Raw genomic sequence first — 26,150 nt, forward strand, 5'->3', positions numbered from 1 at the left:
TTGCCATCAGTGCATTTTGATCCATCACCATTTGCAGCCTCGGAGGGGATATGTATATGTCCAAATCACCAGGGGCCGTATTAAACCGGGCCGCGATTGGCCACAGACCAGACTTTGGACATGCCTGCCCTAAAGAATCTGTAGGCTATTGTCAAGAGGAAGATGAGACGCACAAGACCCAACAATGCAGATGAGCCGAAGGCCGCTGTCAAAGCAACCTGGGCTTCTATAACACCTCAGCAGTGCCACAGGCTGATCGCCTCCATGCCACGCCACATTGAAGCAGTAATTCACGCAAATGGAGCCCGACCAAGTATTTAGTGCATACTATTACTGTACATGGATTTACTTTTCGATAAGCCAACATTTCTGTATTAAAAAAAAAAAATGTTTCTTTTTATTAGTCTTCTGTAATATTCAAATTTTCTGAGATACTGAATTCTGGGTTTTCACTAGCAGTAAGCCATAATCATCAAAATTAAAAGAAAGAAATGCTTGAAATATAATCACTCTGTAGAGCATTTCTATAAAATGAGTTTCTTTTGAATTACTGAAATTAACTTTTTGATATTCTAATTTTATGAGATGCACCTGTGTATTCATTTTTGAATTTGTTATGTAGTTTTTGTATTGTTCAGTTTTATTATTTTTTATTTCTTGTATTCCTAAAATGATAGTTATTTTAAAGCTGGACTCCAGCCAAACTGCTAAAAACACATAAAATGCACACAAGTGGCCTTTTATACCTGCAAAGGTGTTGTATTTCTGTCCATAGAGCTTTGAGGTTTTACGCATCTCTGTCACACAGTACTGCTCTCACTGGCAGGGGAGAAACCCCTATTTTTCTCTGCTGCAGTTCAATAAATTTTGTAGGTTCCTCCCCACCCCAGACTCAACTTTACTGTGCATGGACAGCAAGAGAAGCTGTGCGTCGCGTGCCCCTGAGCTGTGCGTCGCGTGCCCCTGAGCTGTGCGTCGCGTGCCCCTCCCTCCCCTCCCCACCCCCCCGGGCTCTGCGTCACGCGCGCCCCTCCCTCCCCTCCCCACCCCCCCGGGCTCTGCGTCACGCGCGCCCCTCCCCACCCCCCCGGGCTCTGCGTCACGCGCGCCCCTCCCCGCCCCCCCGGGCTCTGCGTCACGCGCGCCCCTCCCCGCCCCCCCCGGGCTCTGCGTCACGCGCGCCCCTCCCTCCCCTCCCCACCCCCCCGGGCTCTGCGTCACGCGCGCCCCTCCCCACCCCCCGGGCTCTGCGTCACGCGCGCCCCTCCCCCCCCCCCCCCCCCCCGGGCTCTGCGTCACGCGCGCCCCTCCCTCACCTCAGCCACCCCCCCCCCCGGGCTCTGCGTCACGCGCGCCCCTCCCTCCCCCCCCCCCGGGCTCTGCGTCACGCGCTCCCCTCCCTCCCCACCCCCCCGGGCTCTGCGTCACGCGCTCCCCTCCCTCGGCACCCCCCCCCCCCCGGGCTCTGCGTCACGCGCGCCCCCCCCCCCCCCCCCCGGGCTCTGCGTCACGTACACCACATGCTCCTATATAGTCTTGCAGACACAAACCGGACCTTTGAGGGCAACAATAATGCTGATGCAGTCCGCAGTTAAATCATTTTGACACCCCTGGTCTTGGCTGTAGGAAATGTAACGATGATCTGTCTTATTGTGTTTACACTTAGAGCCATTTTCTGTCTTTGTTTTTAAGTTCAATGAAGAACGTAATATCCCAGACATCTCTAACAAAGGAGTGGTGGATCTGTGTAAGAAGGGCGATTTAAACGGTATGTTGATGTTGTAACATTTTTTTTTTAATACAAATTTCAGGTAAGAGTGCCAAAAAAAAAAATCATGCAAGAACCCTGTTTACATGAAGGAAATGTTGAAGGAAATGTTCTTGTTACAAAGCAATATACGACCTCCCCACTGCCCCTTGCCTGTTTTATTCCTTTAAACCTCTCAACTGCACATTTTCACCGTACCCCGACTGCAAGTGTAAGTAAGGCCTAAGACTTTGCACACCTTTTTGTTTTGAAGCGCCTGGAATTATTCCAACTGAAAATTAAGTTTTGTTTTAAAGATCTTATCCCAGCCCAATTATTGAGATTCACTTCCACACATATAACTTTGGATTACAGCTTCATTGAGTGCCTTAGGATCTCCTATGTAAAAAAAACTGGCTACCTCTTTTGTCAAACTTCTTTTCATAGCCAAATGGTACATACATACATACATACATGATTCGTATATCATACGACAGATCGTACAACTTTTTTCACTTAATAGTCACAAGTAGAAACTGAATAGGTTACTAAAGTCATGAAAATTCTTGTACGACAGGAAAAAAAAAATCAGAAATTATGCGTTGTAATGTATTTGTATTGTATTTTCGGACAACAGCTGTACTGAATAAAAAAAAATCGTACAATCTGGTACCGTACGAGAAAAATGTTCGTGCATGTCCAGTCGAATAACAGTGATTTTGAATGTGTGACGTAAAACTGTTATTCAGTCAAATAAACATAGAACTTGGGCTAAATAACTGCCTTCACCAATAAATGCAGGTTTTCTTTTGTGTCCCAGTATGTGCAATGAAACAGGGACTAGACTGATTTTGGATATTAACGAAAATTTAAGCAATTCATGGAACAATATTACGTGTATAAATAAGTTGATCTCTACAATGCCTTGAAAAAATATTCCCACCCCTTGAAATTTTCCACATTTTTGTCATGTTACAACCAAAAATGTAAATGTATTTTATTGAGATTTTATGTGAACGAACAACACAAAGTGCCACATAATTGTGAAGTGGAAGGAAAATGATTAAAAATATTTTTTTTTATCAAATATCTGACAAGTGTGATGTGCATTCGTATTCAGCCACCTTTACTCTGATACCCCTAACTAAAATCTAGTGGAACCCATTGCCTTCAGAAGTCACCTACCGTATATACTCGAGTATAAGCCGAGATTTTCAGCCCCTTTTTTAGGGCTGAAAGTGCCCCCCTCGGCTTATACTCGAGTCACCGCCGTCTGTCTACACGATCAGCGTGTCGTGCAGACAGACGGCGGCCATTCCTTTATTCAAAAGCCACGCCTCCCTGTCTGTGATAGGCGGAACACTCAATTTCCCAGCAGTCAGTGGTCCGCCTATCACGGACATCCGCTCATCCTCATACTACGGACGAGGATGAGAGGATGTCCGTGATAGGCGAACACTGACTGCTGGGAAATTGAGTGTTCCGCCTATCACAGACTGAGGCGCGGCTTTTGAACAGTGTAATGGCCGCCGTCTGTCACAGACGAGACGAGGTGCGGCGATCCTGGCATGTTTTTACATGCAGATCGCTGCAGAAGGACAAAGGCACAGGACAAAGGCACAGGACAAAGGCACAGGACAAAGGCACAGGACAAAGGCACAGGACAAAGGCACAGGACAGGACAAGACCAGGCACAGGACAAAGGCACAAGGATGGCGAACACGCACAGGGATGGACGGACACGCACAGGGATGGACGGACACGCACAGGGATGGACGGACACGCACAGGGATGGACGGACACGCACAGGGATGGACGGACACGCACAGGGATGGACGGACACGCACAGGGATGGACGGACACACGCACAGGGATGGACGGACACACGCACAGGGATGGACGGACACACGCACAGGGATGGACGGACACACGCACAGGGATGGACGGACACACGCACAGGGATGGACGGACACACGCACAGGGATGGACGGACACACGCACAGGGATGGACGGACACACGCACAGGGATGGACGGACACACGCACAGGGATGGACGGACACACGCACAGGGATGGACGGACACACGCACAGGGATGGACGGACACACGCACAGGGATGGACGGACACACGCACAGGGATGGACGGACACACGCACAGGGATGGACGGACACACGCACAGGGATGGACGGACACACGCACAGGGATGGACGGACACACACACAGGGATGGACGGGCATGTCTCACCCTCGGCTTATACACGAGTCAATACGTTTTCCCATTTTTTTTGTGGTAAATTAGGGGCCTCGGCTTATATTCAGATCAACCTATACTCGAGTATATACGGTAATTAGTAAATAAAGTCCACCTCTGTGTGTGATTTAATCTCAGTATAAATGCAGCTGTTCTGTGAAGCTCTCTGAGGTTTGTTAGAGAACCTTAGTGAATAAGCAGCATGGAGAAGTTTAAAGCGGGGTTAGGTTATAAAAAATGATCCCAAGCTTTAAACATCTCAGAAGCTGTGCGTCGCGTGCCCCTGAGCTCTGCGTCGCGTGCCCCCGAGCTCTGCGAGCTGTGCGTCGCGTACCCCCGAGCTCTGCGAGCTGTGCGATTCAACAAGGTGTTGGAAACCTCACACTGTTGCTGCAGATTTGTCAGCTGCACATCCATGATGTGAATCTCCCGTTCCACCAAATACCAAATGTGCTCTATTGGATGAGGTCTGGTGAGTGTGGAGGCCATTGGAGTACAGTGACCTCATTGTCATGTTCAAGAAACCAGTGGTGAGATGATTGGAGCTTTGTGACATGGTGCATTATCCTGCTGGAAGGAGCTATCAGAAGATGGGTGCACTGTAGGCATAAAGGGATGGACATGGTCAGCAACAATACTAAGGTACAACAATGCTGCCCATTCTCCTCTGACCTCAACGAGGCATTTTCCTCCACACAACTGCCGCTCACTGGATACTTTCCCTTTTTCAGACCATTCTCTGTAAACCCGAGAGATGATTGTGGAAGAAAAAAACAGTAGATCAGCAGTTTTTAAAATACGCAGACCAGCCCATTTTGCAACAACAACCATACCATGTTTAAAGTCATTTAATCTCCCTGGCGGTACGATTATTTCGGATTTTAGGTGCTGAAAGCGGTACAATTATTTTGCATGAAAATTTGGCGTTTTATATTGTAGTCCTGTAATTCTTAGGAATAACTCACTTAAATCTGTCCAAACCAGAGTCTAGCAGACATCCCGGGTATGATAAAGTTTGAAAAATGAAATCATAAATTATTATATAATAAATAACTATAATTATACCTAATAATAATAATAAAAATTATTCAATAATGTAATCAAATCAAAAACACTGAAATTTGGTCAGTTGCAGAATTGTCACTGTCATTACTTTTCAATATTTGATGACGGATCTCCCCACAAATCGGTATCCCTCAAATCTGCGAGTGATTCCAATTTATTATTGCTGTTTTCTAGCTGGTCTAAAACCATTTTTGATGTAAAGTGACAGTTTTGGTTGCTATGGACAATCTCCAGTTTCCAGGCATAAGAACAGTTTTTATAATATAAAACTACATGCAGGACACTGGGCAGTCCACTAGGGACAAAGGGGATGTGAAATTATTACATACAGCAATGTAATCTGTAAGATTACATTATACTGTATGTAATGTGTGTGTTTTTACTTTTTGAATTTGGCGCCGTTCTCCGTCCCCGTAAGTCGCAACGCTCGCAGGGAACGGAGATCGGCTCCGTGATGAATCGAGCGGAGGACGAGCCGCTCATACAGCGGGGGGGTGGGGGTGACATAGCTGGATCCAAGGGAGAAGGTAAGTAAAGTCTCTCTGCATACAGCAATGCGGTCTGGCTCGGAGTTACCGCTTTTGGTGTAAAACTTCCACCCCGAGCCAGACTCGGGAATACCACCAGGGGGGTTAAATCCCCTCTTCCCCATTCTGATGCTCGGTTTGAACTTCAGCAAGTCACCTTCATCACTTTGCTGCCATGTGATTGGCTGGTTAGCAATTTTTGTTACCAAGCAATTGAACAGGTGTACCTAATAAAGTGGCCGGTGAGTGTACATACCCTTCACCCCGAGAACCCCAAATGTTATATGGTCAGGTGGATGATTCACTAAGCTTAATTTAGTGAATTAAGCCTGCCTATAAGACTGCTTAAAAACGTTTCATAGTGTTAAGACATTTTATTGTTGTTTTATTTTTTTAGGTGCATACAATCTGTTTCTGGAGATTGAACAAACCCACACAACTCTAAAGATGGCTACCTATGCAAAGCTTATTAAATCACTGCTGAAAGGTGGCCAGTTGGAGGATGCTTTGCATGTACAGGATGTGTGAGTATCGAGCATTCAAGAATATCTTTACTTTCCATGTTATGAGCTCTGGATTTGTAGTTGGGGTAGGTGAACATGGTGGAAGCAGTTCCTTAGAATTCCACAACTACAGCCATTCGAAGGGCCATCTTCACAACATACACAGGCTTTGCGTGTAGTCAGCCTGGGCCTCCATGTGTATCCCCAGCTGTAAATCTGTGTAGAACCCATGTACACATCAGAACACTGTCTGCATTCTTATGCATGCATCGGTTCCACGGCTTTAGCAACCATAACCTGACCCATTGGTAAATTCAGTTGTACGTACTTCCTCCCCTTTTGCATTTTAACCTTTACTCCCCCCCCCTCATTATTATTATTATACAGGATTTTTAGAGAGCCAACAGATTGTGCAGCGCTTTACAACATGAGGGCAGACAATATTCTTACAATAATCAATACAAGAGGGATCAGAGGGCCCTGCACATTGGAGCTTACTTCTTCCACGCTACTACTTATAGTGTAGAACATTCTATGTATTACTATGACCACTAGAACATATGCATTGTACTATCACCTGATGTTGTGTTGTCTCTGTAAAGAATGCATTAAAAAAGTCATGCTATGTACACCAGTGCTGAGTGCGTACATAGGTTGCCTATATTAAGTGTTTTTCCTCTACCATGCCAATTTTTTATCCTTAAAGGGGTAGTAAACCCTCTTTATTTAAAGTATTGTTGCACATAAATTTTTTTATTAATTCCTAAAAAAAAATAATAATAATAATAATTTGGGAATTTTTTTTTTTTAACTCGCCTCTAAATGCCTGTTGCTATGGGGTGCCCCGTAGTCTGCCTCCTTCAGTGCCTGGGCTGGTGACATCACTTCCCCTCGACACAGGAAGGGCTCAGCTCTGACCCCTCCCTCCTGTCAGTCATCTGGGACACGCGACAGGTCCCAGATGACTGCGCAGCCAATCAGGGCGCGAGATGCCCACCGTCGCCCGCGTCATTGGATTGATTGACAGCCGTAGGAGCCAATGGCGTTGGTGTGCTTGTTCTGGGCCAGAGGAAGACAGCGTTCAGGTAAGTAAAACTGGGGGGCTGCAGCACTACACAAGTTTTTTCACCTTGTTGCATAGAATGCGCTAAGGTTAAAAACCATGAGGGTTTACAACCCCTTTAAAGCAGAGTTCCACTCAAAAGTGCAAGCTCTGCTTGTTTGCTTCTTCACCCCCTCCAGTGCCACATTAGTCACCTTTCGGGGAGAGAGGGGAACAGGTACCGGTTTTTGACAGGTACCCGTCCCCACTTCCAGACCACTTAGTGCAACACGCTTCACACATGCACAGTAGGGAACTGGCCGTGAAGCCGAAAGTCCAGTTTCCTTTACCATGAATATTGGAAAATCCGCTGGGGTGCAGACATCGCGAGATCATTGGATAGGTAAGTGTCTTAATATTTAAATTCAGCATCTACAGCATTTTTATAGCTGTTGACTTTTAATTTTTGTAAGGGGAATGGGAGCTCCGCTTTAAAGTGGTTGTAAATCCTTTCATATACTCAATGAAGTGACTGGCCTCGGGTGGTATACAGAGATGAAAAAAATCCTACATAAATTGAACCTGTTTATCTGCAACAGTCTTTCCCCTACATCCATTCAAAGTGCAGAATTTAGCTACAGGCCTCTAAACTTCGTGTGGCCTTCAGATTAGCACATTAGTGCGTAGCGTACTTCATGGAATGGGTTTCCATGGTCGAGCAGCTGCATCGAAGCCTTACATCACCAAGTGCAATGCAAAGGGTCAGATGCAGTGGTGTAAAGCACACTACCACTGGACTGGAGCAGTGGAGATGCGTTCTCTGGAACGACGAATCGTGCTTCCCTGTCTGGAAATCAGATGGACGTGTCTGGGTTTGGCAGTTGTAAGGCATTGTGCCAAGTGTAAAGTTTGGTGGAGGGGGGGATTATGGTGTGGGGGGTTGTTTTTCAGGGGTTGGTCTTGGCCCCTTAGTTCCAGTGAAGGGAACTCTTAAGGTGTCAGCATACCAAGACATTTTAGACAATTTCATGCTCCCAAATTTGTGGGAACAGTTTGGGGATGGCCCCCTCTGGTTCCAACATGACTGCATACCAGTGCACAAACAAGGTCCGTAAAGGCATGGATTAGTGAGTTTGGGTTGGAGGAACTTGACTGGCCTGCACAGAGTCCAGAACTCAACCAGATAGAACACCTTTGGGATGAATTAGAGCGGGAGACTGCAAGCCAGGCCTTCTCGTCAGTGGCTGACTTCACAAATGTGCTTCTGGAAGAATGGTCAAACATTCCCATAGACACACTTGAGTTGAAGCTGTTATAGCTGCAATGGGTGGGCCAACTCAATATTGAACCCTACAGACTAAGACTGGGATGTTCAGGTGTGTGTAAATGCAGGTGTCCCAATACTTTTTGCAATATAGTCTGAGTGAGCCCTAATGGAGCCAATTTATTTTCATAGTAACAAATGAGATGTGTTCCCAGGGCCACTGATGAGGCCGTACATTCAGCCCTCCTATACGGAGCCAGGAAACAAACAGTTCAGAAGGGGGGGCCCGGGCACCTGCTGAGCAGGAGGGCTGGCTGTACTACCTTATTGCTGACACTGATCAGCTAGTTGTTGCCCGGACTTTCATTTACAGTTACACCGAATAAACTCTGCCGTATCTGTATGTTCATATATGGAATACAGACAGAGAAGCCGGTAGCCGATTTGCTGCACTTCTAATGAGTTTTGTATCGTCTATATAGAGCTAGTCTGGGAGATGTGAAATTAGAGATGTTGCAGTATTGGAATGAAAGATTAGGTCTGTAACAGTGGCTAACATCTATTTAATCACACTGAAGATTGAAAGATTGGGGGAAAGTAAATCCCGAGCTTCATGTAATTTACAGCCCTCCCGCGTGAAATGTTGATTTAAGACCTCCGACAGATGGGACAAAGTAAGAAGAGGAACTGAGCAATGAGTGCTTAGGCAGGGATTAAGGGGATTGCTAAGAAAATCCCGAGTCCGATGACTATTTCTGACCCCCCTGAAGCTGAAAGTGACAGAGAGGATGGTCATATTGTGCCGGCAAAGGATTTTGCGGGATTGATGGGAATAATTTAGCAATGACCCTGCTTACTTCCCAATCTGCTCAGTGCATAAGTTTCAGTAGGTAGAATAGACTGCTCAATTGGTTAGCCTCAAGACGATCAGTGTGATTTATCTTGATTGTTGATACACTAAATGACAGTGACCTTTTTATCCCCTCGCTACTCTCACTGCTTTCCCTGCTGCAGGAGATTTTTTTTTTTCGCTTTTGTTAATCTAGGAAGGAACTTTGCAAAGTTATGCTGGGATTTCATTAGCGGTCGATGCATTTGGCAGATGCTGGAAACCAGATGCAGGGGACAAGCTCGGCTTCTTCTTAATTTGAAAGCTTGCCTTGGCTTCCTGATATTAAACTCTTTGTCATTAGAGCACAGGGACTGCTGTTGAATTTTGAGATGCGTGTTTATGGCAGCAGGTGAGACGCCATGCGTTTTTGCTTTACGCGGGGGGGGGGGGTATTGTCAGCTCTATGGATCTATAGTTGTGTCCTGGCCAGATATGGAGCTATTTCAGCTCTGTGATGTTTTTATGTATAAATTATAACATTGGTAAAAATGGGAAAATGGCACTCATACCAAGTTTGGCAGAAGCAATTGACAAGCACGTTGGGAAATGACTTGAAACCAGGCTTTGACTGCAGCCGATGAAATTATTTCAACAGGCATGCCCACTTTCTCAGTTGGGGGAGTTTGTCTTGGCAGGTAGTTGACTTTCCAATCGGGGGCCCCCTGTCAGTTTTTCAGGCGGTAGCAGCATACTCCTGTGCATGAGTGGACTGACTCTATAGTGGTTGTGTTGCCTTAGACCAGTGGTCTCCAAACTGGCCCGGGGGCCAGACGAGGCCATTTGCCTGCCTTTACCTTGCCCTTGGGGTACTATTTCTCTCACTGATGCCAATGATGGGGCACTATTCCACCTATTACACCAACAATAGGGCACTGCTCTTGCAACTGACTATTCCTGCAAATTCCTCCAACTGATACCAATGATGGGGCACTATTCTTCCCACTAAGACCAACAAAGGGGCACTATTTTTCCAATTGATATCAATGATATCAATTCAACCTCCCATGCACGCCTCCAGGATTTCTCCAGAGCTTCTCCCATCCTTTGGAACTCCCTACCCCAATCTGTCCCCTAATCTATCCATCTTTAGACGATCCCCGAAAACCCTTCTCTTCAAAGAAGCCTATCCTGCTTCTAACTAACACTGTTTTACTTCCTCCATCAGCTCATCCCCCTACAGCTATTATATTTTGTATCAATTGCCCCTTCCTTTTTAGATTTTAAGCTCTAACGAGCAGGGCCCTCTGATTCCTCTTGTACTAAATTGTAATGTAACTGTAATGTCTTCCCTCATGTTGTAAAGCGCTGAGCAAACTGTTGGCACTATATAAAACCTGTATAATAATAAATGATGGGGCACTATTCTTCCCACTGACACCAAAAAAGGGGCACTATTCTTCCAGTTGATATCGATAATGGGGCACTATTCTTCCCACTGATACCAACAATAGGGCACTATTCCCCCAATTAAAGCCCTTAAGGGGTATTGCTAATTTTGGTAGCATAATTAACATGGAATGTACAGTGCCTTGAAAAATTATTCATACCCCTTGAAATTCTCCACATTTTTGTCATGTTGCAACCAAAAAAGTAAATGTGTTTTATTTGGAATTTTATGTGATGGACCAACACAAAGTGGCACATAATTGTGATGTGGAAGAAAAATGATAAATGGTTTTCAATTTCTTTTACAAATATCTGAAAAGTGTAGCGTGCATTTGTAATTTGTCCCCTTTACTCTGATACCCCTAACTAAAATCTAGTGGAATTATTTGCCTTTAGATGCCACCTAACTAGTAATTGGAGTCCACCTGTGAGTAATTTAATCTCCGTATAAATACGGCTGTTCTGTGAAGCCCTCTGTGGTTTGTTAGAGAACCTTAGTGAACAAACAGCATCATGAAGGTCAGAGATAACATTGTGGGGAAGTTTAAAGCAGGGTTAGGTTATTAAAAAAAAATATCCCAAGCTTTGAACATCTTATCGAGCACTGTTCAATCCATCATCCAAAAATGGAAAGAGTAAACCTACCAAGGCATGACCCTCCACCTAAACCAGGGATCCTCAAACTGCGGTCCTCCAGCTGTTGCGAAACTACACATCCCATGATGCATTGTAAAACTCTGACATTCAGACATGACTAGGCATGATGGGAATTGTAGTTCCTGAACAACTGGAGGGCCATAGTTTGAAGACCCCTGACCTAAACTGACAGGCCTGGTAATGAGAGCAGCATTCAGAAAAGCAGCCAAGAGGCCCATGGTAACTCTGGAGGAGCTGCAGAGATCCACAGCTCAGGTGGGAGAATCTGTCCACGGGGCAACTATTAGTCGTGCTCTCCACAAATCTGTCTTTTGTGGAAGAGTGGCAAGAAGAAAGACATTGTTGAAAGAAAGTTATAAGAAGTCCCGTTTGCAGTTTGCGAGAATCCATGTGAGGGACATATCAAACATGTGGAAGAAGGAGCTCTGGTTAGTTCAAAATTTAAGTTTTTGGCCTAAAAGCAAAATGTTATGTGTGGTAGAAAACTAACACTGCACATCACCCTGAACACACCCCCACATCCCCACCGTGAAACATGGTGGTGGCAACATCATGTGGGCATGATTTTCTTCAGCAGGGACAGGGAAGCTGGTCAGAGTTGATCAGAAGATGGATGGAGACAAATAAGGCCAATCGTAGAAGAAAATATGTTAGTCTACAGAATACTTGAGACTGGGGCGGAGGTTCACCTTCCAGCAGGACAACGACCCTAAACCTACAGCCAGAGCTACAATGGAATGGTTTAGATCAGTGATTAACTAGGGGTCCTCCAGAGGTTGCTAGGGGTTCCTTCAGCATTGACAAATTCTGCCTCTCCGATAAGTTCCCACTGTTCCCAAGATCCCAACGATCTTTTTAGCTATCTGTAAGGAGGTAATTCTTCCCAATGACCACAAGTGTAAGGACCATTCTTCCCAATGACCATCACATTAATGTATCATGAATTGTAGATTTCTAATTTTTTAGCAGGGGTTCCCCGGGACCGGAGAACTATTTCAAGGGTTCCTCTGTGTTGAAAAGGTTGAGAGAGGCTGGTTTAGATCAAAGCATCGTCATGTATTAGAATGGCCCAGTCAAAGTCCAGACCTAAATCCAATTGGCAATCTGCTGCAAGACTTGAAAATTGCTGTCCACAGATGCTCTTTATCCAATCTGTCAGAGCTTAAGTTATTTTGCAAAGTAGAATGGGCAAAAAGGTCACCCTCCTAGATGTGCAAAGCTGGTAAAGACATCCCCAAAAAGACTTACAGCTGTAATTGCAGTGATAGGTGGTCCTACAAAGTATTGACTCAGGGGGGCTGAATACAAATGCACACCACACTTTTCACATATTTATTTGTTAACATTTTTAAAAACAATTTATAATTTTCCATCCGCTTCACAATTATGTGCCGCTTTGTGTTGGTCTATCACATAAAATCCCAAAAAATAAATTTACGTTTTTGGTTGTAACATGACAAAATGTGGAAAATGTCAAGGGGTATGAATACTTTATCAAGACACTGTGTTTTCTTTTGTTAAAGAACATTATCAAATTGGTATGGGTAAAGTTCTGCTTGAAGGCAGCAGAAGACCCCACAGTGTGTGTCGCCACCAAATACAATAAGGCAGAAAATGGCGGCCACTCAGATTAATTTATAACTAGCGCAATAAAAGAGGTGCACATGGACAGGGCAGTACACAGAGTCCTCCGCCACTCAAGCTAGTAAGCACAAATAGCATGCTTAATCAGACATATATTTGTTCTTTTTATCCTCTGATGATCTGTGTGATTATACGGTTCTCCTTGACTGTAATGTGAAAATTAATCGTCCAAAACACTCCGGTAATTCCTGCAGTCAATTTCAGTAGCAGTAACCAACCCATCAAAAAAAAAAAACATATCCCTGCTCCATTTGATGTTTTATAATTACAGTGAAGGATGATGTAAATGAGCATCAAGAGGGTATCTTACATGATATACATTGAAAAGACATAACAGATGCGGTTATTTTAGTCATCTAATATGTCAGCATTCCAGAATCTGAGCAGATTGTTTAAAAAGGAAAATCTCGTTACTTTGTTTCCTTTTTGTCGCTCATTTTCAACTTTGTCATCTGTCAGATCATAAAGAAGGGAAAAGAAAAAAGAAAAGCGAGAACGGGGGAGAAAAATAATTATTCTATAACCATTGACAGTTTAGCACAAAAGCTGTCTCCAGGTCGATATTTTCCAGCAATATTTTTAACATATGAACAGTAGTTTTTGTAATTTCACCTTCGAGCTTAACCGATCATTATCCTATCAGAAGCATGTCAGTAATGCCTTTTTGACTGTCTGCCTCTTTTAGCGCCAAGAACCACTTCAGCGACTACCGCATGGAAAATGTTTCCTGCAATCTCCTTCTGGCAGAGCAAGTTAGGCGGGACTGTTTGAAAGGTATGTCATAATGCTTGACCTTTACGTCACATTAATGCCTCTGTAGATTTTTCTTGTTACGCCCTTCGAATACTCAGATAAAGGAGTCCATTTAGCAAATTACCTGCTTATCAAGAGCCTTTTGTGGTCTCGGAGAGACGTAAATTACTGTACATGCATTTATAATACATCTTGAATATGAATGTACTTGTCATTTGACCACTTAGTCCGGTTTCCATCCCATTTAACACAAGATTTTTTTTTTTTTTTTTTTATCCTTTCCTTAAGATGAAGCTTTTTTTTTTTCTTCTTCTTCTTTTCAGACATGCAATATTTTTGTGTTTTCAGGGAGGGTAAAAAAAATATGCGTACATGCTTTTAGCAATGTTAAAATTCACAGTCCAAGTCAGTTTTATTTTTGAAAATTAACATAATATAATGCCTATGCACAACTTGTGCACGTGTATATAGGGGTTTTTTCTTCATGTATTTTTCAAGCAAAATTAAGTGTACGTGAGATGATTACAATACTGCGTATTATTATTTTTTTATTTTTTTATTAAATTATTGAACCCTTCCACGCTATGTCTGGAAAAACCCCCTCAGACATATATACAATCCCTAAAGTGCTTATCCTGAATCTTTTTTTTTTTACTAAGCATTTTTTTTTCCAAAATATTGCTTTTCATGTTTGTTGCAATTCTTTCACAATGTTGTTTGATTGCTAAACAATAGCAACAAGTATAAAAAAGAAAAGAAAAAGTCTGTTGTGTATTATTTCCTTGATAAATGGTTTTGGCCACAGTTTATTTTAACATATCGAGTAATTACAGTTAGAGAAATAGTGTTCCTTTATAGTGTTTTTGTGTTTATATTTTTACATGTACAAGCACCCTATTCTCCCTCCTCCCTCTCTATATATAGATATCTCTATAGATATAGCACTATATATATATATATATATATATATATATATATATATATGTGTGTGTGTACATATATTATAGCTCTATCTATCTATCTATCTATCTATCTATCTATCTATCTATCTATCTATATATATATATATATATATATATATATATATATATATATATATATATATATATATATATATATATATATAAATTTTTTTTTATACTTGAATTATTATGGATTTTTATAGCGCCAACAGTTTGTGCAGTGCTTTACAACATGAGGGCAGACAGTACTATTGTATTACAATAAAATCCAATACACAATGAATCAGAGGGCCCTGTTCATAAGGGTTTATAAATCTAGAAATAATATACACTTAAGTATAAATTTAAAAAAAAATATTTCTAGATTGTAAGCCCTAATGAGCAGGGCCCTCTGATTCCTCCCGTATTGAATTGTATTGTAAGTGTACTGTCTGCCCTCATGTTGTAAAGTGCTGCGCAAACTGCTGGCGATATGTAAATCCTGTATAATATTTTAAGTATCAATTTAAAAAAAGTATTAATTTTTGATCTCTGATCGCAGTTTTTCTATTATTTAAATCTTATTTGTATTTAATTGTTACTTATTTTCTGAAGCTTCCAGTTTACAACACCTTTTCCGCCATAAAAACTGATAAGTAATATGAATAAATTGTTAAAATTCACAATTTTCTCTTCCTACCATGTATAAAAAAAAAAAAGTATTAAGATGCTACTTTTTCCATGTCTTAAGAACCTTCAGTCTAGGCCTGAATGGTATTAGATTAAGTGTCCCTATATAACAGCACATGCATCAATGTAAATCTGTTATCAGATGGCAGGTTGTCCTCTGTAAATACTACGGGATGCTCTATCATTTTCGATCATTTGCAAAAGTGATAGTGCTTTATTGTAACACAGATCCTATATTTGCGGTCTCACATCATCATGTGAACTGGTCATTAATACAATTTGTCTGGCAACCAGATTGCCGTTTGTGCTTTGCGAATTCAAAGTGTTCAGTTAGCATCTGGCAGGAGTACATTATTGTTTGGTGAAAACTGTTTCCCATTGACACGCCGGGCAGTCCTGCTTTTATGTCATTTTCTTAAATGCCTTTTACGTTCTGTTTAAAGAAGCTGTATAGAAAAAAAAAATATTGTAAGAGATTGCTTAGAGGTTAATTTTATTGTCATAGATTGTGTTTTGTTGTTGAAGCATATCCTTTTTTTTTATTTATTTATTTTATTATTTATTTTTGTTGTTTTTTTTTTTTTGTTGTTTTTTTTTTTTTGTTGTTTTTTTTTTTTTTTTAGTTTTTTTTTTTTTAGTTTTATTTACGCTTTTAACGTGGCTATCCACACCTATTGGGCTTACATCTTCCTATACTTGCTGCGGGCAGGTATATGCAGTAAAGCATATTCATGGCAAGTAAAAAGGGAGGCAATAGAGAGTACAATCTATGGAGAGCATGGAATCAGAGGACAACCAATAGTTTGTGAGGCAGAGTGGGTAGCAATCATTACTGGTAAGAAGTAATTAGTCATAGTAGCCAATCAGCTTCTAACTTCAGCTTGTTCAATTATCCACCTGCCGACCGTGCCATACCCGAAAGATGGCTACAGAGCGGTCGTGTTTTTCTAGGTGAATGTCCTCCCAGAATGTTGCTCTCGTGCACCCCCTGGGGCGCGCTCCCGCAAACATCCGTGACCGCTGGATCGTGGTAAACAGCTGCTGGTAGCGGGCGTTTACCAATGACGGAGCAATCACTTGTAAACAAACCGGCATCATGATGCAGGTTCCTCCCTCCCCTCTCTGTACCGATCGGTACAGTGAGAGGGGAGAGGCGTAGAGATGGCAGCAGCGCTATGGGCTGAATGTATAGTGCCCACAGCACTGCTCAGTGCCAATACTTTCCCCATACTGATTCGGGCAACAGGATCAGTTCCACATGTGCAGAATCATGGAGCTTCTTGTTTCTTTCAGTTTCAGCGCTGTCATTGCCTTGCTGCTATGGGTGGGGTAAAAGATCAGCTTCAGTGGGGACCCCTAATATCTCTTTTAAAAAAAAGTCCTCTCCTCTACATTGTGCTATTAGATGGGACCTTGTTAGTCCTCTATGTGATGGCAATAAAGTTGAGTGAAAAAAAGTAAAAAAAAAAAAAAAGATACAGCAAATCAATAAAATGATTAAAGCAAGAGGATGCGCAGGTGTTGCATACACCCCAGTGCTGTCAGTTCTGTTCATGTCTATTGGGACACAGCGGCTACATGGACTCAGCCGCTGTTTTCCAATGTGACATTTGTGTAGCTGTGGGGGCACGGCCCCGAACACGCCCAGGGTGATTTCAAGGACACGCACCCACAGGGATGTCATTGGGACCCACAGGTTGTATCCCAATAGACACAAATGGAACTGCTGAGTGATGCGCATATCCTCGTGCCTGTAAAAAATGGCCCTTTACAGGACATGGATGTAATCGCCCCATGTGAGCAAGACCTAAAGCTTTGCCTGTAAACCGTTTTGGGTACTATAGTTTATATTTACCCCCCCCCCCCCCTTTTATGAGCAGGTTATTTTTTGCGATACGGCACTGCGCTATATTAACTGTTGATTGCGCGGTCATCCAATGCTGTGCACAAAAAATTGATGTCCTTTTTTGTCCCACGAGTAGAGCTTTATTTTTTGTGCTATGAACAAAAAAATCTGGCAACAATTTTGGAAAAAATTTATATATTTTTTTACTTTCTGCTATAAATCGTATCCAGTAAAAAAAAAACCTAATTTCTTCATTAGTTTAGGCCAATATATATTCTGCTATGTCTCTAGTAAAAAAAAAAAGAAATCCCAATAAGCGTACATTGAATGGTTTGCACAAAAGTCTACAAACTATGGGATATCTTTATGCAATTTTTATTCATTTTTTTTTTTTACTAGTAATGGCAGCGATCAGCGACTTATAGCAGGACATTGTGGCAGACAAATCAGACACTAAGTAACACTTTTTGGGGACCAGTGACATGAATACAGGGATCAGTGATAAAAAAAAATGCACTGTCACTCTACTAATGACACTGGCAGGGAAGGGGTTAACAGGGGCGCTCAAAGGGTTAAATGTGCTCCTAGGGAGGGCTTTCTAATTGTGTGAAAGCAGAGATCCGTGTTCCTGCTTAGCAGAAACACAGTATCTTTGCCTTCCCGTGTAGCTTAACGGCGCTCTGCCTTGTTTACAGACCGCTGTTCTGCCTCTTGGAATGATAGTCAGGTTCCCGGCAGACATCAGGTCCACATGGACCCGCTGATTGGCTCCCGCTGTGTCCAGTCACAGCGGGAGCTGGCGGCTTGCGTGAGCGCCACAAACCCGGAAGAGGCTATCCCATACAGATACGTGATTTCGCCTGTAGGAGCCGCCGCCCTGTAGTATATGTGCATGGGGCGGTCGGCAAGTGGTTGAAGTTTACATGTTTAGTATTTATTTTCTCAACTCAAACAAATCTTTTATTTTTTTTTAACAGAAACATGGCTAATATATTGTGTTGGTGTGCAGCACAATTATGGGTTTGATGAACCATTAATTTTGTGCGACATAAAAAAATTGTTTAATTCTCCAGGGTTCTCCGCTTTCAGAAAATGGATCATGTATGAGGGTTATAGGTAATCTTTTGGTAATATAGGTAATGTGCAGAAACTGCTCTGCTAAGAAGATGAATTGGTACAATAATAAGCATGATGCAAACTGAGCATGTAGAGCAGGGGTGGCAACCTCTTGAGCACAGTGTGACGAAATTGAGAGTGACGATTTTATAACAAAAAAATGTAAACTTCACGCTCAGTCACAAAAAGGATTTTTTATAAAATAAATGCTGTAAACTACTTTAGTAGTGAGAAATAAACATCCTGCACTCTCACGCCTCCGATCAGCCCAAATTCCTGCAACTCCACACCTCAGATCACTGTCCCCCCTGCACATCTGCCCCACCGCTGTACCTACCTGCTCCTTTGCCCCACCGCTGTAACACCCTGCTCCTTTGCCCCACCGCTGTAACACCCTGCTCCTTTGCCCCACCGCTGTAACACCCTGCTCCTTTGCCCCACCGCTGTAACACCCTGCTCCTTTGCCCCACCGCTGTACCTCCCTGCTCCTTTGCCCCACCGCTGTACCTCCCTGCTCCTTTGCCCCACCGCTGTACCTCCCTGCTCCTTTGCCCCACCGCTATAACACCCTGCTCCATTGCCCCACCGCTATAACACCCTGCTCCTTTGCCCCCACCACTATAACGCCCTGCTCCTTTGCCCCCACCACTGTAACGCCCTGCTCCTTTGCCCCCACCGCTGTAACGCCCTGCTCCTTTGCCCCCACCGCTGTAACGCCCTGCTCCTTTGCCCCCACCGCTGTAACGCCCTGCTCCTTTGCCCCACCGCTGTAACACCCTGCTCCTTTGCCCCACCGCTGTAACACCCTGCTCCTTTGCCCCACCGCTGTAACACCCTGCTCCTTTGCCCCACCGCTGTAACACCCCGTTCCTTTGCCCCACCGCTGTAACACCCCGTTCCTTTGCCCCACCGCTGTAACACCCCGTTCCTTTGCCCCACCGCTGTAACACCCCGTTCCTTTGCCCCACCGCTGTAACACCCCGTTCCTTTGCCCCACCGCTGTAACACCCCGTTCCTTTGCCCCACCGCTGTAACACCCCGTTCCTTTGCCCCACCGCTGTAACACCCCGTTCCTTTGCCCCACCGCTGTAACACCCCCCCCGCTCCTTTGCCCCACCGCTGTAACACCCCCCCCCCCCCCGCTCCTTTGCCCCACCGCTGTAACACCCCCCCCCCGCTCCTTTGCCCCACCGCTGTAACACCCCACCCCCCCCCGCTCCTTTGCCCCTCCGCTGTAACACCCCCCCCCCGCTCCTTTGCCCCACTGCTGAAACCCCCCCCCCCCCCCCCCGCAAAGCTGCTCCACTGCCGTATCACCATGCTCTTCTATCTCGCTACTAAATCACCTTCTCATCTGTCCTAACACCGAACTCATCTTCTTATCTGCCGCACCACTGTAACCCGCTTTCTCATCAATGTACCTACCTGCTGCTTACCGCACACCCCCCCCTGCCCCCCACCCCCGCTAGCAGAACTGCTCCCCATCAGACAATGTTTCCCATCTTTTACAATGTGTGGGGGCGCAGTGCCTCCTCCCAGTGCAGGTGCGGCATTGGGAATTTTGGAATTGGAATGCATTAGTTTCTCGCTGACACTTCCCTTCGCTGCTCTGCTGATGGGGAGGGAGTCAAGTGCCGGCTAAAGAAGATTTGTGGTCCAATTGCTGGCACCCGTCCCAGGGGTTGGCAACCCCTGATGTAGAGCATAAATACAATAAAAAAAAAATATTTGGGTTGTTTCTAAGAATAGGATGATAATATATGCAGCCTGTTCATTCTGATCTTGCCTTTGAGCTCTCCTAAAGCAGACAGCAGTGTTTTTCTGTGTAGCATGGACGGTGAAAAATTGATCATCCTTATCAGGGACACTGCATAGTCCCTATCCACTGTTGGCAGTCTGTTTATACTTTCCACAGAGATCAAAAGATAAAATCTCAACCCAGTACTGTGTATTCTGGCTGTCACAGCCCCTTTAGAGGGAAGATATCCATTCCATATTGCTTTCTCAGCATCTTGCTGACAGACTGCCAGTTCCATCATTAAACTCTAATCTCAAGCACTCACAACAGTTTTCTGCATGTCGTTAATATGAGAAACAACAGAGCAGATCCTAATCACGTCTCAGCTTGTCTCTTCTATTTTGTGAAGCCTTGGATCAGTGATTACTTTAGCAGTTTTGTCCTGTGCTTCTTTCCCTTTTCCTCCTGAATAGATGCACTAGTCACCCTAGAGAAGTTACTCGGGAATGGCAATATGCCCGGCAAAGCCACGGTGAATAGACTCAGCGACGCTTTCGCCATGAAAGGAGATGTCGGCAGCCTGGAAAAAATGGAAGAGATGATGACCAGCAGCAGCTTAGACCTTCACAAAATGTACAAACGATGCATGAACGCCAAACTGTTGGCTCACTTCAGAAAGTAAGTAAAGACGTGACCTGAGTATATACCAGTGGGACTCTTGTATAAATTGTGCGTTAATGGATGGCGCTCATCGTTTCTAAAATTGGCTCTCCTTCAAATGTGTGGTGTTCAAAAAAATGTCAGTGTGCAGAGCCTACTACATCCAGGGTCGTCTTTAATATTGATTGGGCCCCCCCCCCCCCATGCAATTTCACTCTCCACCTGCTCTGAGACATACAATAAATATCTGCTAGACTTAAAATCAGTTTACTGTATCAGTTCAGGCAGCAATTGTGATGGGTTGCCAGAGGTTACAGCATATCATTACCAATTACTGACTGGATGCTAGAGGTTACAGAACACAGAGGTTACAGCACATGATTCCTGCTTGTTGATTGGTTACTAGATATTACTGTACAGTAATACTGCTCACTGGTTGCTAGAGGTTGAGTTATTGGGACACAGCACAGGACTAAAACCTCAAGGGACAATGGAATTTAAACTGGGATAGTTGGCAAGTATGAGACAGCTGCTTTGGGCCCCACAACAATGACAGGGCCCAGGGCAGCTGCCCCTTTTGCCCTGCCTTAAAGATGGCCCTGACTACATCATATATATAGTAACTTTCCAGTCCCGGGGAACCCACTAAAAATTCCCATATCTACAACTTCTGATAAATTAGTGTGACGGCCAGTGGGAAGAATGATCCTTAAAGATGGCTAAAAGGATTAATGAAGTCATTGGGAACCTATCTAAGAGGCAAAAATATTTTTTTGATTGAGGAAACCTAGTTGAGAAGCCCCGGTAGACCTTCTACAGATGGCCAAGTCTCCTACAGCTGAAGACAGATCTGTCTGTGACTATTTACAGACATTTTATTTTAATTCTTGAGTAGAGTATGGAAGAAAAAAAGCATATTCTCCAAATTGCAGGCTCCTGCCGTGTAAATCTTCAATTAGTGACTTATTCAATGTGCTCCCAGACAAACACCTCGTGGAAGGTAAGTCAAGGTCCCCACTCACCGAATGTAGTTGACCCTCAATGTCATATAACAAGAGGAGTCAAATAGGCTTAAGTGGTCTCCGCGACCAGGAATTCCACCAACCGGCTCCAATAGTTCCCTCCTTAAAGCATTCCGTAACTCTCTCGATCTCGTGGAGGGTCACAAGATCGTTTGGAATCTGCATAGCGATTTTGTTTGGTAGATGGACTTTTGAACTTTAATTTCTCAAAAACATTCTATGTTGGGTTGCCCTTATATTGGCACTTGATTTAGTTGATCATGCACTTTTTGTTTATCCTTTGTATACTGCATATATACATTGTGTTTTCAAAAGTATTGGGACGACTGCCTTTACACACACATGAACTTTAATGGCGGCGTGGTTAATAATTGAGTTGGCCCACCCTTTGCAGCTATAACAGCTTCAACTCTTATGGAAAGGCTGTCCACAAAGTTTAGGAGTGTATCTATGGGACTGTCTAAACATTCTTCCAGAAGCGCATATGTGAGGTCAGGCACTAATGTCGAACAAGAAGGCCTGGCTCTCAGTCTCCGCTTTAATTCATCCCAAAGGTGTTCTATTGGGTTGAGGTCAGGACTATGTGCAGGCCAGTCAAGTTCCTCCATCCTGAACTCGCTCATCCATGTCTTTATAGACCTTGCTTTGTACACTGGTCCAAATCATTTGGTGGAGGGGGGATTATGGCGTGGGGTTGTTTTTCAGGGGTTGGGCTTGGCCCTCTAGTTCCAGTGAATTGAACTCTTAAGACCTCAGCATACCAAGACATTTTGGACAATTTCATGCTCCCAACTTAACTTTGTGAGAACATAACTTCACACCAATGCACAAAGCAAGCTCCATAAAGACATGGATGAGCAAGTTTGAGGTGGAGGAACTTAACTGGCCCGCACAGAGTCCTAACCTCAACCTGATATTAACGTTTTATATAGCGCCAACAGTTTAAGCAGCGCTTTACAATGTATTGGGGGGGACAACACAGTTACAGTACAGTTAAATACAAAAGGTACAGGAGGGCCCTGCTCGTAGCACTTACATTCTAAAGGGAGTTGGTGGTAGTACAAAAGGTAATCGCTGCAGAGAATGATTTGATGGGGGTGATAGAACACCTTTTGAGTTGAATTAGAGTGGAGGCTACGAGCCAGACCACCTTGTCCACATCAGTGCCTGAGCTCACAAATGTGCTTCTGGAAGAATGGTCAAACATCCTCATAGACGCTCCTAAACCTTGTGGGCGGCCTTTCCAGTAGAGTTGAAGCTTTTATAGCTGCAAAGGGTGGGCCAACTCGATATTCAACCCTACAGACTAAGACTGGGATGCCATTAAAGTTCATGTCCGTGTAAAGGCGGATGTCCCAATACTTTTGACAATATAGTGTATATTTATAGTAGACTACTGGTTTTCCGGGTATATAGGAAAATGTCTACCTGCAAACTTTATTAGCAGGGGAACATGCTTGACAATGCATCATAATGGTGTGCAAGAAAGCTTTCTTTAATTAGGTGTGAATGCGACCACTTGCCTACTTTATATTTGTGAATCAGACCAATGGGGTACTTCAGTGTCGGTGACACGAGTATGGCCTTGGTGGGAGAGCTCTCCCTGCTGGAGTCCCACACTGCTAGAAAGAACTTTTAAGAGATTAAATCTTGTCCTGTGTCCATCCAAAACGCACAAACTGTTTTGAGTAGAGCCACCCTATCAGTACCAAGCAAATTTTTATTAAAACAGGTCAAATCAATCAACTGTACTGATTTTTAACGGTTAGTTTTAAGTTTTCCCATATTCAGAAGATGCCTTAAATTATGAATTTCTGTCAGTGGAGAGCTGGTTAAAGGCCAGGGTGAGTTAAATCATAAGCTACATTTGCTAGGTGCACGTTTGCGGCTCTTATCCAAGCTTTTCATGCACGCCTTCATCAGAACTACAAATGGAGCACCGGAGCGGAGATGTGGCCAAATGAAGTTGTCAGGCCAGGTTATGTAGACAACACATTTCCCGCGTGTGTGTGTAAGTGTACACATCATAAACACATTAAATTATTAGCATCGGCCCTTCAAGGATAAAACCTAAAGCACCAGAACGTGGTGGGCAAATTATATTTAATATCACTTTTTGAATCGAGCAGGACAGTTCTAGAGGGGGGAAAAGGAGACCCAGGTAAATATTTAATTTTATATTTCCTGAAATACAGTAATAGTTTTTTCACATCAATTATTGAATATCAAGCCTTAATGTTCATTCTAATGCCTTTTAGGTAGCAATGGTTTCTTGCTGGCTTGGATGAAAGTCACTCCTGCTCAGGGAAGAGGCAATAATATCTAGCTTGCTCGGGTACCTAGTTACACCTAAGAGTAGAAACTAAGTGAATAGTAAACTCTCTAAAACATATGGCCTTCTTTTAGAATGTAGTTTAGTTCTTATAATAAGGCCAACTTTACCTTAATGTTACCCTGTCATTAAAGCACTATTGAGGTGGCTAATATGTAACTCCTTGTAAAAATGTTAGATGCTGGGCTGGTATGCTGAACCACCAGCTTGGTCCAGTTCCGTTCCTTGGATTGGGCCTTTAGTACATTGTGAGTCACTGATTCAGAGGAAGTAAGCTGGTCAGGAAAGGAGAAAGTTTGTCAGTATTAAAAATGTCATTCTTCTTCTTTATCTCCTAAATAAGGTTATTTTAACATCTACAGTGCCTTGAAAAAGTATTCATACCCCTTGAAATTTTCTACATTTTGTCTTGTTGCAACCAAAAACGTAAATGTATTTTGTTGGGATTTTATGTGATAGACCAACACAAAGTGGCACGTAATTGTGAAGTGGAAGGAAAATAATTGGTATTAAGCCCCCTTTACTCTGATACCCCTGACTAAAATCTAGTGGAACCAATTTCCTTCAGAAGTTGCCTAATTAGTAAATAGTTCACCTGTGTGTAATATAATCTCAGTATAAATACAGCTGTTCTGCGAAGCCCACTGAGGTTTGTTGGAGGACCTTGGTGAACAAACGGCATCATGAAGGCCAAGGAACACATCAGACAGGTCGCGGATAAAGTTGTGGAGAAGTTTAAAGCCTGGTTAGGTAATAAAAAATATCCCAAGCTTTGAACATCTCAGGGAGCATTGTTCAATCCATCAACCGAAAATGGAAAGAATATGGCGCAACGGCAAACCTACCAAGACATGGCCGTCCACCTAAACTGACAGGCCGGGCAAGGAGAGCATTAATCAGAGAAGCAGCCAAGAGGCCCATTGTAACTCTGGAGGAGCTGCAGAGATCCACAGCTCAGATGGGAGAGTGGCAAGAAGAAAGCCATAAGAAGTCCCTTTTGCAGTTTGTGAGAAGCCATGTGGGGGACACAGCAATCATGTGGAAGACGGTTCTCTGGTCAGATGAGACCAAAATGTAACTTTTTGGCATAAAAGTAAAGCGCTATGTGTGGCGGAAAACTAACACTGCACATCACCCTGAACACACCATCCCCACCGTAAAACATGTTGGTGGCAGCATGATGTTGTGGGGATGCTTTTCTTCAGCAGGGACAGGGAAGCTGGTCAGAGTTGATGGGGAGATGGAAGGAGCCACATACAGGGCAATATTAGAAGAAAACCCGTTAGTCTGCAAAAGACTTGAGACTGGAGCGGAGGTTCACCTTCCAGCAGGACAACGATCCTAAACATACAGCCAGAGCTACAATGGAATGGTTTATATCAAAGCATATTCATGTGTTAGAATGGCCCATTCAAAGTTGAGACTTAAATCCAATTGAGAATCTGTGGCAAGACTTGAAAATTGCTGTTCACAGACGCTCTCCATCCAATCTGACAGAGCTTGAGATATTTTGCAAAGAATGGGCAAAAATGTCCCTCTCTAGATTTGCAAAGCTGGTAGAGACATCCCCAAAAAGACTTGCAGCTGTAATTGCAGGGATAGGTGGTTCTGCAAAGTATTGACTCGGGGGATGAATACATATGCACCCCACACTTTTCACATATATATTTGTTAAAAAAAAAAAAAAAAAAAGAATGTGAAAACCATTTATCATTTTCCTTCCACGTCACAATTATGCGTCACTTTGTGTTGATCTATCACATAAAATCCCCAAAAAAAACAAATATGTTCTTGGTTGTAGCATTACAAAATGTGGACAATTTCAAGGAGTATGAATACTTGTTCAAAGCACTGTTGATGCCCCCAATATGTACATGAACTACCAGGGGTGTTCCTACAATGTGGAGTGTTGAGCCGGGGGCACTCATGGAAGGCTCAACACTGTATTTGAGGTTTCCCCTCCTTTCACACTGAAGCACTTTTCAGGTGCTTTCACGCAAAAAAAAAAAGCACCTGAAATGCTCATGAAAACCTATTTTCATTAAAATCAATTAATGCTTTCACGCTGGAGCAGT

At 43.6% G+C, this 26,150-nt stretch overlaps 1 protein-coding gene across 1 annotated transcript in view; it reads left to right on the top strand.

Annotated features, from left to right (window-relative positions):
- The window catches only part of LRPPRC (leucine rich pentatricopeptide repeat containing), a 313,757-nt gene that overhangs the window by 253,076 nt on the left and 34,531 nt on the right, over positions 1-26,150 (top strand). The window contains exons 30-33 of the mRNA XM_077485668.1: positions 1,693-1,768; positions 5,987-6,113; positions 13,663-13,751; positions 20,535-20,739. Of these exons, the coding sequence (XP_077341794.1) occupies positions 1,693-1,768; positions 5,987-6,113; positions 13,663-13,751; positions 20,535-20,739 (497 nt within the window). The remainder of the gene's footprint in view (positions 1-1,692; positions 1,769-5,986; positions 6,114-13,662; positions 13,752-20,534; positions 20,740-26,150) is intronic.

This window comes from Lithobates pipiens, unplaced genomic scaffold, assembly GCF_037356315.1.
Source record: "Lithobates pipiens isolate NorthernLeopardFrog02 unplaced genomic scaffold, aLitPip1_a1.2 Scaffold_18, whole genome shotgun sequence".
Classification (NCBI taxonomy): domain Eukaryota; kingdom Metazoa; phylum Chordata; class Amphibia; order Anura; family Ranidae; genus Lithobates; species Lithobates pipiens.